Source organism: Meleagris gallopavo, chromosome 6 (genome assembly GCF_905368555.1).
Source record: "Meleagris gallopavo chromosome 6, MGAL_WU_HG_1.1, whole genome shotgun sequence".
NCBI lineage: Eukaryota > Metazoa > Chordata > Aves > Galliformes > Phasianidae > Meleagris > Meleagris gallopavo.
In genome coordinates this window covers 39022601-39036333 of record NC_139409.1, presented here as the reverse complement: position 1 = coordinate 39036333, position 13733 = coordinate 39022601, and the positions used below count along the sequence as shown (strand labels likewise).

Sequence of the window (13733 nt, the reverse complement as noted above, 5' to 3'; positions counted from 1 at the left end):
TTACTGCCCTCCTGAGTAGGTTGGACACCATATACCCAAAAGGCTGACTACATCAAAGGGTCATAGCACATTCTGTAACGTAACCTGGCATGGAGCTTGCCCACAAAAGGCCCCATAAACTGTATTCTCCCCACATTTAAAATCAGAGTGCTTTGTGCAGCACAGTTTTGTTTAGGAGTAAGAGAGTACAATTTCCAGGGGGAAGAATCTCCATTTAAAGCCACTACATAGATTTCACACTCTTTTATGTGGAAAATTAAAGATTTATGAGGAAAAGAGGCACTGCGGGTCTAAAATAATTAAGGTGATTTCCTCACAGAGTTGAGTTCTCCGCTCAAAAACAGAGGGCTGCTTCTCCTATATTGCTCCACTTCTAGAAGTTGGGCTTTTGACATGAAGTTATCATTTCTGAACATCCCTGGGATGCTCTAATTGAGTATCCAGAATATTAAATGAAACAATGCATACACTGATGAAAAGAGTGGATCTTATATTTTATCTTTGGTTCATTTTTTTGCACACAGAGATATTACAGGATCCTGTATTTTCCCTCCTTTGTTGCCTGCAATGTTATGATAGTTGCAAAGAAAATAAAAATAATGAAACATATTGTTAGAACTTTTCTCCTAACTGATCAGCTCCTATGAAAACACTTTTTTAGTGTCTGCCTTTTTCTTTGTATACATATGACAACACCATTATCTGGTCAAGTTAATTACTTCTTCTCCATTGCTTTGCAAACAGCTGTTGTACACTAGGCATGATGTTTGCTATTAATAAATGTGCCCTTCAAAGAGAAAATTAGTAATATTTTATTTTAGTTGCAAAAACAAAGAAATTGTTGTACATTAAAGATTACTGAAATACTCTGCCAGGATTTTTTTTTTTTTTTTTTTAAAAAACAGATTGTGTACCATTTTGATTCTTTTTACAGCTTCCCCCATATTACATTTCTGCCCACAGCTAGAAGACACAAATACAGGGCACATTTCAGATAAAAAATGCTAAAATAATCATAATAAATCTGTAGTGGATCAGCCTGCGTGATTAAAAAATAAATTCTTCTGAATACAAATGTTTGTGCCATTAGAACTGGAACAAAGCTGTAGCTGACAAGGAAAGATGAGGGATCTCGTTCTCAGGGGAAGTGAGAAATCACCTCTTGAGCATGAATACAGCACTCATTTCAATAAAGAATTGCAGTGTAGCTTTCTTCTGTGAAGGAAAAATGCCAGAAGCAGCTGATCACATTTACCTTAGGAGACATGAATGAAAGGGAGCTGGAAAATGGGAATGGTCAGATCATAACCCCTTCAGAACACAGTCATCAAAACCAGTGAAAAGGATGTCACTGTCACATTCATTTATCCCTTTGACTACTATATTCTGTTAGTATTTTGCCGTCATTCATTTATACTGTACTAGGTACTAGAGAAGCTTATGTCAGAGGAGGTACACATACACAGACTATGTCTCCAAAATATAGCACTGGATGCACCAATATAAAGCTTGCGATCAACTGCTTTTGTGATAAGTACATATGAACAAATACGGCAGTGACATATGAAATAGTGACAGCTTATGTTTCATGGCAGTCAAAAAGGGCCATTGTATGATTTGACACATTTCTCATTCATGTATTAGGGAAAAAAATGTATCTTCCATTTCCAGAGGTCATAAATGAAGTAAAGCAACTGACAGATTGGTGTAATTCTAATTGCTTCTATATCATAGCATATGCCTCTTAGTACATAGAGCACTATGAGTACTATGTCATGATGCATTAACTGACATATCATATGATTTTGTCTTTTTGTCTACTTTCTTCAAGATAAAAATTAATTCCTCTTTTTACAGTAAAGTGATGTTTAATGTACATGTATTAATAAATGACAGCATTTGGAGCACATCAAAACTCCTGCAGTCCTTCCAAATTCCTAGAATCTATGTGTGATTAAGTTCTTGACTAAGCAACCTCATCTTTCTGAGGATCAATTCTATTACCGAAAAGGAAAGATGCTTGAGGATTACTCTGAAGTTGAAAGTGTTCATAGCACAGCCAGTGTGTAGATCTTAAATTTTCCAAGGTATTCCATAGGAAGCAAATAAAGCGAGCAGAGGATAGGAGAAAGACAGAACAGTCTTCTCCTCATCATATTCACTTCCCTTGTGTTTCCAGCTTCTGCTCACTTGGTGTCTGCATGGCACTGGTTTTGCATTCTCAAAAATACCACCTTGGGGCAATTTACTCTGCTTCACTAACCACATTTTCAGAAACAAACTTTTACATGTGTACCATAATAATTTCACCATTGCAAAATCTAAGCTCTCTGTATAACCTCTGATGCCAAATACTGGTTTAGCCCAGCATGATGATTGTTAATACAGTTGTTGAGATCCTTCCACGTCTGCAATAAGCAGAGAACAGCCAAAGAGTGTGGTTCAGCAAGCACAAACTCAAGGACAATTTGCTAAGATGAGGCCACCTACTAATGCTACATCAGTACTCTACTACTACATACTATGGTATGCAGCAGTGTTCCACATACACTACTATGTATGGAGAATTCATTTGAACTCAATGAAGGACCTGGTGAATTTGTATTGCTGAAATAGGAAGCAGATCTGTCCTATTATTTTGGAGAGAGAAACGTCTGTTGAGTCTGTTGAGGCTAAAAAGCATATGCTTACTTACTTAGACTGTTGGTAAGAATATGCAGGTGCATGTTCACTGGATGTTTCCACTGTCATCTGTTGCTGTTGACCACTGGCTTCCTGTGATGAAGATGCTACTGTTTGTGGAGAAGTATCAGCAACAACACCCTAAGGAGTCAAAAAAGAACATGAAAGGTTACTGCTTTTACTCACTTCAGTTAATTACATAAAGGAACTGAGTACCAGATCACTATTCCTGTATTTCTCTTGGGGCACTGTACAGTTAAAAGAGCTCAGAAAAAGCAGAACCATATGCTAACACAATGAACTCAATTAGCTCACAAAGAGATAATCCAGCAGTGAGAATCTCCCTTCGTGTACCAATCTCTCCAGTACTTCGCACTCCCAAGCTGAACTGGGAAACACCTATGCATTTTGGAACATTTCTCTGTTTACTGAAAGACAAAAATTCTGCTGACTTCAGTGAAATGTGGATTTTACTTCTTGTCTTTCTTATAATGAATGTAAGGCTCTCTGATGTTCATGTACTCAGCCCAACTTCACAGTGAAATCACTTTCATTTCCCTTGCATTGTGATAAAAGGCAGAAATTAGGTCCACCACCTTCCAGTCTATTACATGTCCAACAGAAGTCTAGCTGCCTTAGAAAAACACTGCACTACTGTACACAGTGCATTTATGCATGATCTCTTTAAAAGATAAACTTACCCCACTCTAAAGATTTTACTACTTAAGTCAAAGCTCCAATAAAGTTTTGTTTCAATTGTAAATTTGAAAAAAGTGATTAGATACACAAGAGTTGATGTGCATGGATTTAACATTACATTCCATTTCTTAACTATTTGGACAGTCTGAATAATACTATTAATTCTAACAATTTTGCATGCTTTCAAAGCAATCTATTTTCTTGCCTTTACTCTCACATTTGATGTGTTGGACACAAAAATAGCACTATCAGATCTCTTCAGGGAACAAACTTTATTACTGTATCACATACAACAGAACCAGAAGAGGGAGCACAAACCACTTGATTTGTTTTCATTTGAGTCCTATGTAAACAACAGGTAGTTTATTTCATATTATCTGTGGAAAAAAATGTAAGTTTCATTTCTCCATTTCTCAGAAATTCTTCACGTCTGTTGAGACTGCATTATTTTTTTTCCTGTGTACTTCCTTGTCTTTATGATTCTGCTATTGTCCATCTTGAGAATGTAAGCTCTCTGGGGCAGAGACCCTATACAAATAAACAATAGCAGTAATAAACATCACTAGATCAAATCAAGACTGCTATATATTCAGATAATATTTGATTATATCATGTTACTTCATTGGGCATGAATATAACAATGGATGATGGTGAGAAGAGTTCAGGAAGAATTAATCTCTTATTAGCACTGGTCAGTACTGATGGATGAGCCACTCTTGTCTCCACCCCACTATCTCCTTTTGATATGGATTTGTACCTCATTTGTGTCTCATTTAATACCTAAGAATAGCTAATGAAAGAGGCACTCATGCCCCCATTTGCAACCAAACAAGGCTTAGGGGAGTATTATCTTCAAGCAAAAAAACCCAAAAAACAATAACCTGAAGATTTGACTGGTGCAGCGTGACAAAAAAGTAGAAGCCTTTTCTGAGGGCTCTCATTTAGAAATTTCAGTAATTTCAGAGAACTGGGAAAAAAAACATGAGTTCACTTGACTGCTGGTGGAGCCACACCAGAAGTATCACTAACACAGCAACTTCAAAGCACAGAACAGGAACAGCACCAACTCAGAAAGTCCATACAGCTCAAGACAGAAGTATGGAGACCCTGAAACACCTCATATTACCATACAGAAGGGAAGAAGTTATTAATAAAAAGGAGTAGCACCAAAAAGAAGTACACATTGAAGAGGATGACAAGGCACCCTCCTCTCACTGTGCTTGGTGGCCCTTATAATGCCGCACAGAAGTGGAGGTTGACCTGATTCTTCCGGCAGCTTGTGGTCTACAGAATTGAGTAAATACTTACTCATTAGACTGTCATCAGCATGACTCCAGCCCCAAGGAGGGAGGGAGCGAATCCTTCCTCAAGGATGAAAAAGCACTCAGTCAGTGCAGCATCCTCCACGTCTGTATATACAAGAGGAAGGTTTCCATTGCTCAATCGCTTTTCCTGGTGGCTAAATATTTCAGCAATTACCTATACTTGTTAAGGACCACATCAAACCCTCTTGCAATCTTCTTTTCTTGCAATCTCTTTTGCATTTGTGGTCTGCCTGCTGGGATTGTTTTCCTGTTGCTTCCCATCTCCCCTTCCAAGTACATGGGGAAAAAAGACAGTCATAATCACTGATGTTTTATTCCATGTCCTGCTGTACAGCAAAACAAAAGCAAAACAAGAGCCCCTAGAAATACTAAGTAAAATAAAAGGAAAAATAAAGTCCAGAAAAAGAACGTGAAATCTTAATTTTAAAAAAGCTGGAAGATGTACCATTCCATAAAGTGATTTTAGGCCCCTCACAAACAGCAGGAACAATGAGGAATCATAGATAGAAGAGTTGTGTTATCCCTCCATGCTACTTTCAGGGATAGAGGTAAACTTACTTCAATAGGGACAGCTGTTGGAGGCACAGGAGTGTACTGGGGAATGTAGGTCCCTTGCATAGGTGCAGCAGCAGTCATGTACTAGAACAAACCAAAGACAAACTGACATTAGAAAACTACAGTCGCAAAAATAATCATACTGGAAGTGTGACACTGTTTCTATTTTCTGTATGGAATTTGCTGATTCATGGATAGTCTTGTTTTGATTGAGGATTTTAATGAATTGTAAGATCACCTTCTAGCTATTAAAAATCATAATCCTGAACTTCAAAGTCAGGTCACACTTGAGAACAAGCAATACTATGTTCAATATCTTGCTGACATATTCACATTGTATCAATTTCTCATGTACTTTTTCAAATTGAGACTCTTATTTGTTTTTATAAACAAAACACTAAAGAGGCATGATAACATATATATATATATACATATATACACAATATATATTGTATTTACAGAGACAAAGAGTCCAAACAATCTTTTGGAATCTTATTTGTCTTATCTTACAAAATACAAAGCATGGAATTTGACAGATTTATTCCTGCCCATAATTAGCCCTATCATCAAGAACATTTGTGTTTACAGTTGTTTGTGATCCAAAATAGGGAGACATGTTTGGGAGCACCTGCTTTTGTACACAGTAGTCTTAACCAGATTCTTATGGATAATTTTTAATATTCAAAGATCTCTTATACAGATTTTGAAGCTGCTCCCAATTGTTATTACAGCAACACATGGTATTGAGCTTCTTTAAAACATTTTCTCTCTCAAGTACTTTTTTTTTTTCTAATTTGTAAGTGTATATGGAGTTTGCCATTGGTACAGCACTAATATCTTTACATACGGCAATTCTTAAAAAGCTTTTGAAGTGAATGCAACAGATTGTTCAAGTTTTCAAATAAAGTATCAATATTAAGTTATCAGATCCATACGTACTTTTCTTTCTAAAATCCAGTCCCAACTGCATGTCTTCACTGACAAGAATCTCAGGATGTGCCCAATCACACAATGGACTGTATGACACTTCCACTACATGTTATCTTCAAAGACACATTGAAGATCTGAATCAGCCCAGAATGTATTTGATGAATTTCAAAACGAGTTAAATATAGCTTTGCTTCCTGGCACGCTTGGGAAGTGTTTGAAGGATTTTATTCTGCTGTTTATAGTAAAATTTGCATTTAAAGAACTCACCTCAATTCTAAACTAACTGTCTGGTTTGATATGCCTGTCACAAACACGCATTATAAAATTACAAAGCAGGGTACAGACTCTGCAGCAGTGCTGGAGAATGGAAAATTGGGAGTCTAAGAGCTCAATTCTCCAATCTTCATTTGAATAAAAAGAAAAACAAGCATTTAAATGAAATTGGTTTCTGATGGAAAAAGCAATGAGAAATATAGGTGACATAAAATGTACACTTGCAGTATAAGTAGCATGTTGTTGTGTTGAAAATCATTACAATATTTGTGAATACAAATTCACAGCATTTTCCTTCCCTTCAGGCAGAAGGACAGGAATTTCCCCAGTGTATGTGTGTCTGTATCAGCCCCTGATTTTCTGCAGCTCCTTTTTCTTCTTTTTTCAGAATGAGAACTTAACTCAATACTTTTTTTTTTTATGAATGCTAACCCATCAGAGACATTAGGCCAATGATCCCTATTGTACTCAGTGCAGTTGGGTTATTATCCTGCCTTAAGGAACTACAGCAAGGTGTTTCAGAGCTGCTTCATTCTGCTTTGTAATGCTGGGATTACATCTGCTCTGCAGTATTGTTATAAATGTGTCAATATTTAAGAATAACCTGAAGCACTCTTACAGTTCTGTAAAGACCTACAAGCATTTTAAATACCTGCGTAGCCTAGCTTCACTCGAATTTATAAATATTTTAATAACAAGTATTAATGTAAAGACTAAATCGGCCTTATTCATCTTAAACTTCCTCAGAGCTCTTCCCTGAACCCAGCAGATCAATGCAAGGTTAAAGAGGTGCAGTTATTTGCCTTTCCCTTACCTTGCACATAAAATACAAGTTTCAATGCACAGATCTCAAGTTATTCACCTAACTTTTAATTTAGGCCTCGCCCCTTTTTACAAAATCCTCCAACATTGAGTTATGCAGTGCAACAACTGAAACTGTCCAGAAATTACTTGATGTCTTTGCTGGCTCTCAAAGCACTGTTCTTGGTAGTGCAAAGGAAAGGAACATTCCAGTTGTGCCAGACTCTATGAGGAACTGCAGGAATGTGACTTCTCCCTGTATATGACATATTCCGCTTGTATTAATGTTCACTGTGGTGGTGGTTCAACCTTTTGATTAAATTCCTTGTAGCTCTGCAATTAAAACAAGTTATACGGGCAAAATTAGTTGCACCAGTGGAATAAAAGGAATAATTTTTTGGCTAATAATTTGATCCTGGTAAAAGTTAGTCAAAGCTTAATCCAGCAGAGGTGTTCTGCTGCTTAACAACTGGCCCTTGACCACAGCAGCAGACTGATCTGTATTACAGGTACACACATTGTGTCCTTCATACAAATTGAATTTCAGAATATTCCTAATGTAATTACCATTATGAGTTAAAAAACACCCTCTTCATTTAAGAAAAAAGTATCTGGGGCAACAGTTAAACTTGTTAGCAGCACTTGGAACTGTCTCCCCATACTCTCGCATAAGGATCCATCAAGGGTTTTGTAAGGGACTTCACAGAACTACAAAGGACAACTGGGGCTTAATTCTCAGAGATACATAATTGGTCTTAAGTATTTAAACTCTGCTTAGGTACAGAGGGAATCCCAAATGAGATCACATGAATTCAGGAGTGCCTGCCCAAGTGGATCTGTTTTCTCCAAGGGAAGCTTAACACTGAGAAGCTGCACTAAGCTAGCCTGTTTACTTAAAGTATAATGAAAGAGGAAGACAGATTCATTTTTGTTAAAACTCACATTAGCTCAAGCAAATGCACATGCATTTATTCTGTTTATGAGCAACATAATCCTAATCTTTTATCTCACAGGTTGAAAACCTTAAAGATTACCTAGTGCTGAGGTACAGTATCAGTGGACTCTAATTAATACATTAATAGCTTTGGCTAATGCAAGAGATGATTTTCTCTTGATGAATATTCATGCTTAATGGTTAGCTGAAAAGTCACGATAAAACAGGACTACAGAGTTTCCTGAAAACTGCATTTCAGTTGCTTCCACACTCAACACAGACTGAGCCTGCTGGAGTCTGTCTCTCTCCCTGGGTCCCCTTGTCACTTTACCTAGCTATTCTGTAAAAAGCGATGCTCTAGATGGGTTGGAGTGACTTCTGCTGGAAGATGTTGGGAGGTGGAGAAATGACTCTGAAAACTGGTGAGATTCAGAAGAAAAGTTAAACAATTGATATCTACCTTGCACAGTACCACACAGGATGAAGATTCTGCTTTATAGACATCCCCTAATTCATATAGCTACCCACCTACCTCAAGAAATGAACATAACCTGGATGTAGACAAGTGGCAAATAAGAAGACATCTCTGTCACAAAACTGTCACTGAGATTTATCTTCATGAACTATAAACTCCATAAATGTTGCTTAAGTTCTCTGTTCACGTGTACGTGTTAAAGAGAGACAGCATGTCTCACACAATCAGCTTACCAGTACCCAGTTAATTCCACTAAGTATTAGTACTGAAAGCATTGAAATAAGAGAATATGAAAAATCCAAGCCCATTATTTCTTTGTCATACTTTTCCATCAGGATTAAAGATTCTTGAGCAAAAATGTGAACAGTCGCTCAACAAAGTATACACAAAGAAGAAAATAATGTTCATTCTTCCTCAACAGTACAGGCTTTGTGGGTCTAAAAGGAGAAGCTGATCCTTCCTAACAGTAAAATGCACAGTGACTCTACAGGTTCTCTGCACTGTATTATAGTGTAATGCATGCTTTGCAGTACCTCACTGCTTCACTCAGATCGCACTTACCAGGGCACCAGTTTAGCCCATATGCTACATCAGAAATTCTGCTCACACCTTGATCTAATGAGATTTTTGTTTTTACCTCCTTGAAATTCCTTGTGTGAAAAAATACATAGGTAGAAAAAAAGAAAGTAGTGATACACCTGTTCTCCTTTTAGCTATTACCCTGCACAACTACAAGGAGTTAAATGAAGAGAGGTAACAGATGAGGCAGGATGAAAGGACAAAATGAAATTGTGGGAAGGATCATTATTAATTCAGAGTGCAACATCAGTTCTTACTGATCTGAAAACAGTGTGGTATCCCTGCCTGGCTCCATCAAGGCTTTTTGAGCCTGCAGAAAACACTAAATACATAAAGGTGGCAAAAGAGAAGAAAAAACAAGGATTAAGCAGCTGCCTGCACCAGGCAGAGCAAGGGAGCATACTGAGGAAGGACAACGGTTTCTCTCATCAAAGGTGGAATTGAGTGAATGCAGGGAATTTGCAATTTATATCAAGTTAGATGCAGATAATGCCCACTTACTCATTTGCCACAGCCAGCCTTTCTTGGGCCCAAGCTTGCAAAGAGTCTGGTAAATGCTAGCAAGTGAGATACATTGCAAATGCTTCTTATGCTAGCCAATAATTGCTGAGCTTCAACTGAAAACAGTGCCTCAAAGAGTAAGCGACTATTGCAAGACTTCATTTATTCCCCCAGAAGAATTTGGACACACACAGTTTAAATTCTGAAGGTCACCTTTAGCAGTAACATAAGAAACAACCCTGAAGTACAACTCTGTTCGTAAGCCCAGTTGCCCGTGATATAGCACAGCTGTGATTGTTAGAAGGCTACTAATTGTATGCTAACTCTCTTGACCAATGTGAGTATTGTGAGATATTAGAGAATGGCAACAGTGGATAAACTGATCAACACTAAACATATCTTCTGGAACAAGGAAAATCAGAATTCACAAAATGCGACATTGACAAGTTTGTAGTAGATTCTGAAACTGAGAGCAACGCTTACTCAGGATTAATATGCATATTAAGCACAAGGAGCAACGAGCAAGTAACAAGCGTAGAGGAAAAGGCTTTACAAAATCCACGTGAAAATGCTGCTTTCTGCTGTTTCCTTTGTTTTTCTAGAAACATCTATCTATCTGTTTCAAGAATCAAAGATTGCTTTCCTGATTTCATTGACCCATGAGCTCCCGAAAAGGCACAGAGCCTTTTCAGCCAAGGTTAGAGACAAACTGCAGAAACCCTATAACAGTTTCTGCTGGTGAGCATTTGCCCCTACAGCAGCCTGCTGTGGAGAGATTAAATGGGTCTTCTTATGTGAGTAAATGCGAACCCATGTGTTTGAAATGAGCAGGGATTCCAGAAACCGGTCTTTGGTGATTATTTGTGGTTCCATATCACTGCATGGGCTACAGTACAGTGATAATGACGTAGCTTTTAGGATTCTGAGAATTACTGCCAGGATTTGTTTGTACGTGTTTTTTTTTATTTTATTTTTTTTAAACCATCTGAGAAGTCTAGACACTGCATCACTAACAGAATTATGTGAAAACATTTGCATTGCTGGAAAACTGAAGAAAATGAGACTGTTGGCTGGATTTATTTTTACCACTTTTATTTTTTTTTTTCCTCATGAAGGAAACCTGCCCTCTCACTTTTAAATCTCTTTCCCTGCAAAGAAAAACTGCATCTTTCATAGATCCCTGGGAGGTGGTTATAACTTTAATGAAACATCGAATAAAACAGCTGTATTTTTTTTGTCCCTGGTTCCACCTTCTCATTTGAAAATACCCTGTTCTCCAGCAGAAAAGAACATTGTCCTGCTGTGTCCTCTTATCCCACAGTCCAGCAGGGAGATGCAGAAACTCAGGAAAAAGGCCATCTACTTCATCAGTGCTAGTAGTGGCTCAATGAAACACAATATCCAGCAGCCACAGTTTTTACTTTAAACTTCAAATATCTTTTGCTGCCCAGAAGCATTCTCATCTTCCAGCTCAATCCTGTAATTATTCAATGGCTGTCATTAATCTTAGTTTTTTTCCCAATTAAAGAGTGTGAGAATAAAAGCTATGGAGATTTTGCATATATTACAATATTTTTGCTAATAATTATAAGCCTGGTCTAAAATTTAATGCCATTTTACCACACAATTACCAAAGTCCTATCAAGAATAGCACTGTCATTCAACAGAATCTCATCACTGGGCCATTGCACTCATTGTTCAGGCAGAGAATAAAAATCTTTATAAGATTTAACCTTCCTTCCCTGCTGCTCAGTAATACGAATGTATTTAGGAACACTGGCCATCACTTCGCTTTCAACCTTCCTAATGAGATGTTACCTAATTCTCGGAGCAAGTTAAATGAAGGTAGAGAGAATAATAACTTCAAGAACTATATTTACAAACTAATCTCCTTTTCTCTTCAGGAGTTCTAAGCATCCTTCACAAATCCCTACCTTTGGAAATCAGAGTAATGCAAAGATATTGAAGAAAGGAGCAGATAAGCTAAACCCCCCACAGTTAATGGTCTTTTCTTTTATTTCTGAATTCAGGCCTGCTACTAAAGCAGAGTAATCAGGATTAATCAGATAAAAACTATTTAGAATAAACAAATGTGAGAACAGTCAGATCACTGCATACAGCTGTGTACTAGCATACAAAATACTACGTTTGCAGAAACTGTAGGTAATGCAAAGAGCAATCCAGGAATGTCTACAGAAGCAGATAAACCAAAAATCAGCACATTCATCCTAAGCAGATTTTAGAGTCTGACGGCTGGTATTAAAATGAAAGCTAGTGAAAATCCCAGATTGTATTCAGATATCTCACTAGCGTCTGAAAAGACAGAAAATGGAAGTAAAACCATCAGAACGTGCAAATTAAGTTCCCAATTTGATATCTTTCACAAAAGGCAAGTGAAACTCCTTTTAAGATAATTTCTTTATAGGAAGTTGTTCACCTTATGTTTTTCAGCCTGTATGTGGCTATGCAATGCAGCCTCAGACAGCGACGCAGGTAGTCACTGTCACTGTACCTAGCTCTGTGCTACTTTCATTCTCGTCGTCCTTGTGCGAATCTCCACTCTAAGAAGAGACCTAAGGGGACTGTATAGAACTGTACATTGACTCTCCATATGTGACTGCACATATGAATAGCCTCAAGACGCAAAAACTGCTTTTTTGCATAATTCTTAGTATTTAATGGGTCTGATGGATACATTTGCAAGAGAGCAAGAATACTGCTTAAAAAGGAGAAAGACTGGTATTGCACTTTCAGTTCATGATTCTTCAATTTTTTCAATTCTTAACCATTTATCTAGAAAATGAGCATTTTAAAATTTTTCCTAATACCCTCTATGTATCTATTCTGTCAATGTACATTATGAGATCTCTGGGTAAGTTTTCTAGCATGGGTTAGAGCATGATTTATTAGACTGTCTGTACTGCAGCACCCTATATAAAAGCAGGGTACAGTGACTATATCATAACAAACGAGTATACTGCTCCAGTCTTGGGCACTCAGGGTCAGTAATCATAGAGATTCTGTTACATTCATATTCTTTTTTTTTTCACATTCTGTATACTGAAAGATAAAGATGTGATGCAGCAGAATTATAGCTGCTTCTTCTGAAACAGAAATTCCCTATACACCCTAGTGGCTAGAAATTTCTATGAATTTCCATCCGAATGCAATTCCATCAATTAATCCTTGATGAATGGCTGCTAGTAAGAACAAGGAAGCCTGATCTGCATATTATATTTTCAACCCAAGTAAATAAATAACCGTGTCAGTGAAACTCTCAACACATGAGCATGTTAAGCTATTATTAATAACACATCCATTTATATGAACAAATAATTGCTTTTTAGAGGTAAACGTATCTTCCAGAGGCTATTACATCTTCATGAATTTGAGGAGCTAAAGAGGAGACTAGTGTCTGCAAACATCCACATAGTATGAATGAATGAATCTGTTAATAAAACAAAATGAGAACTGCTTAGACTTATTAAACTATAGTTGTTCATTAATCACATACACCTTCCATTCGCTCTTTCAGATTAGGCTTAAGAGTGGATAAATTGTCCGTAGCAAAGAAAACAAAATAGTAAAAACACACACAAAAAAGGTACCTGTATTAGTATTTCTAATTAATATTAGAAATTCAGTATTTCTAATTTTCCAGTTTCCCAGAAAGAGGACTAATTTCTTCAAATATTGCCTGATAGAAGATTAGTAGTAAGATAACAGCATTGCACCATCAAACCACACCTTGGCTATTCTTAAAAGAAGCTGACATACAGTATTACTTCATCTCTAGAAGATCCCTACAATCTAAAATATTTTGATAAACTGTAATGAAGGGTACCACCGGCTGTAAAAAAAACAAGAAATCATCTCAAAGCTTCACAGAAAACAGCTGTCTGCATGCTGTATTTAGAAATTTGCCAATCCAATGAATACAAAATACCTTGCAAGTATAGCTTTTTGGGGCTCATAGTGG

General features: G+C 37.2%; 1 protein-coding gene across 13 annotated transcripts in view; it reads right to left on the bottom strand.

Annotated features, from left to right (window-relative positions):
* RBMS3 (RNA binding motif single stranded interacting protein 3) overlaps positions 1 to 13733 on the bottom strand; it is a 700434-nt gene that overhangs the window by 7310 nt on the left and 679391 nt on the right. For 6 of the 13 annotated variants that reach the window (XM_085226388.1, XM_085226389.1, XM_085226397.1 and 3 more), the window contains 2 exons: positions 5265 to 5345; positions 2696 to 2823 (listed from right to left, as the gene is read on the bottom strand). In XM_085226388.1, coding sequence (XP_085082514.1) covers positions 2696 to 2823; positions 5265 to 5345 — 209 coding nt within the window. The other 7 variants (XM_085226390.1, XM_085226394.1, XM_085226401.1 and 4 more) reach the window with 4 other exon arrangements.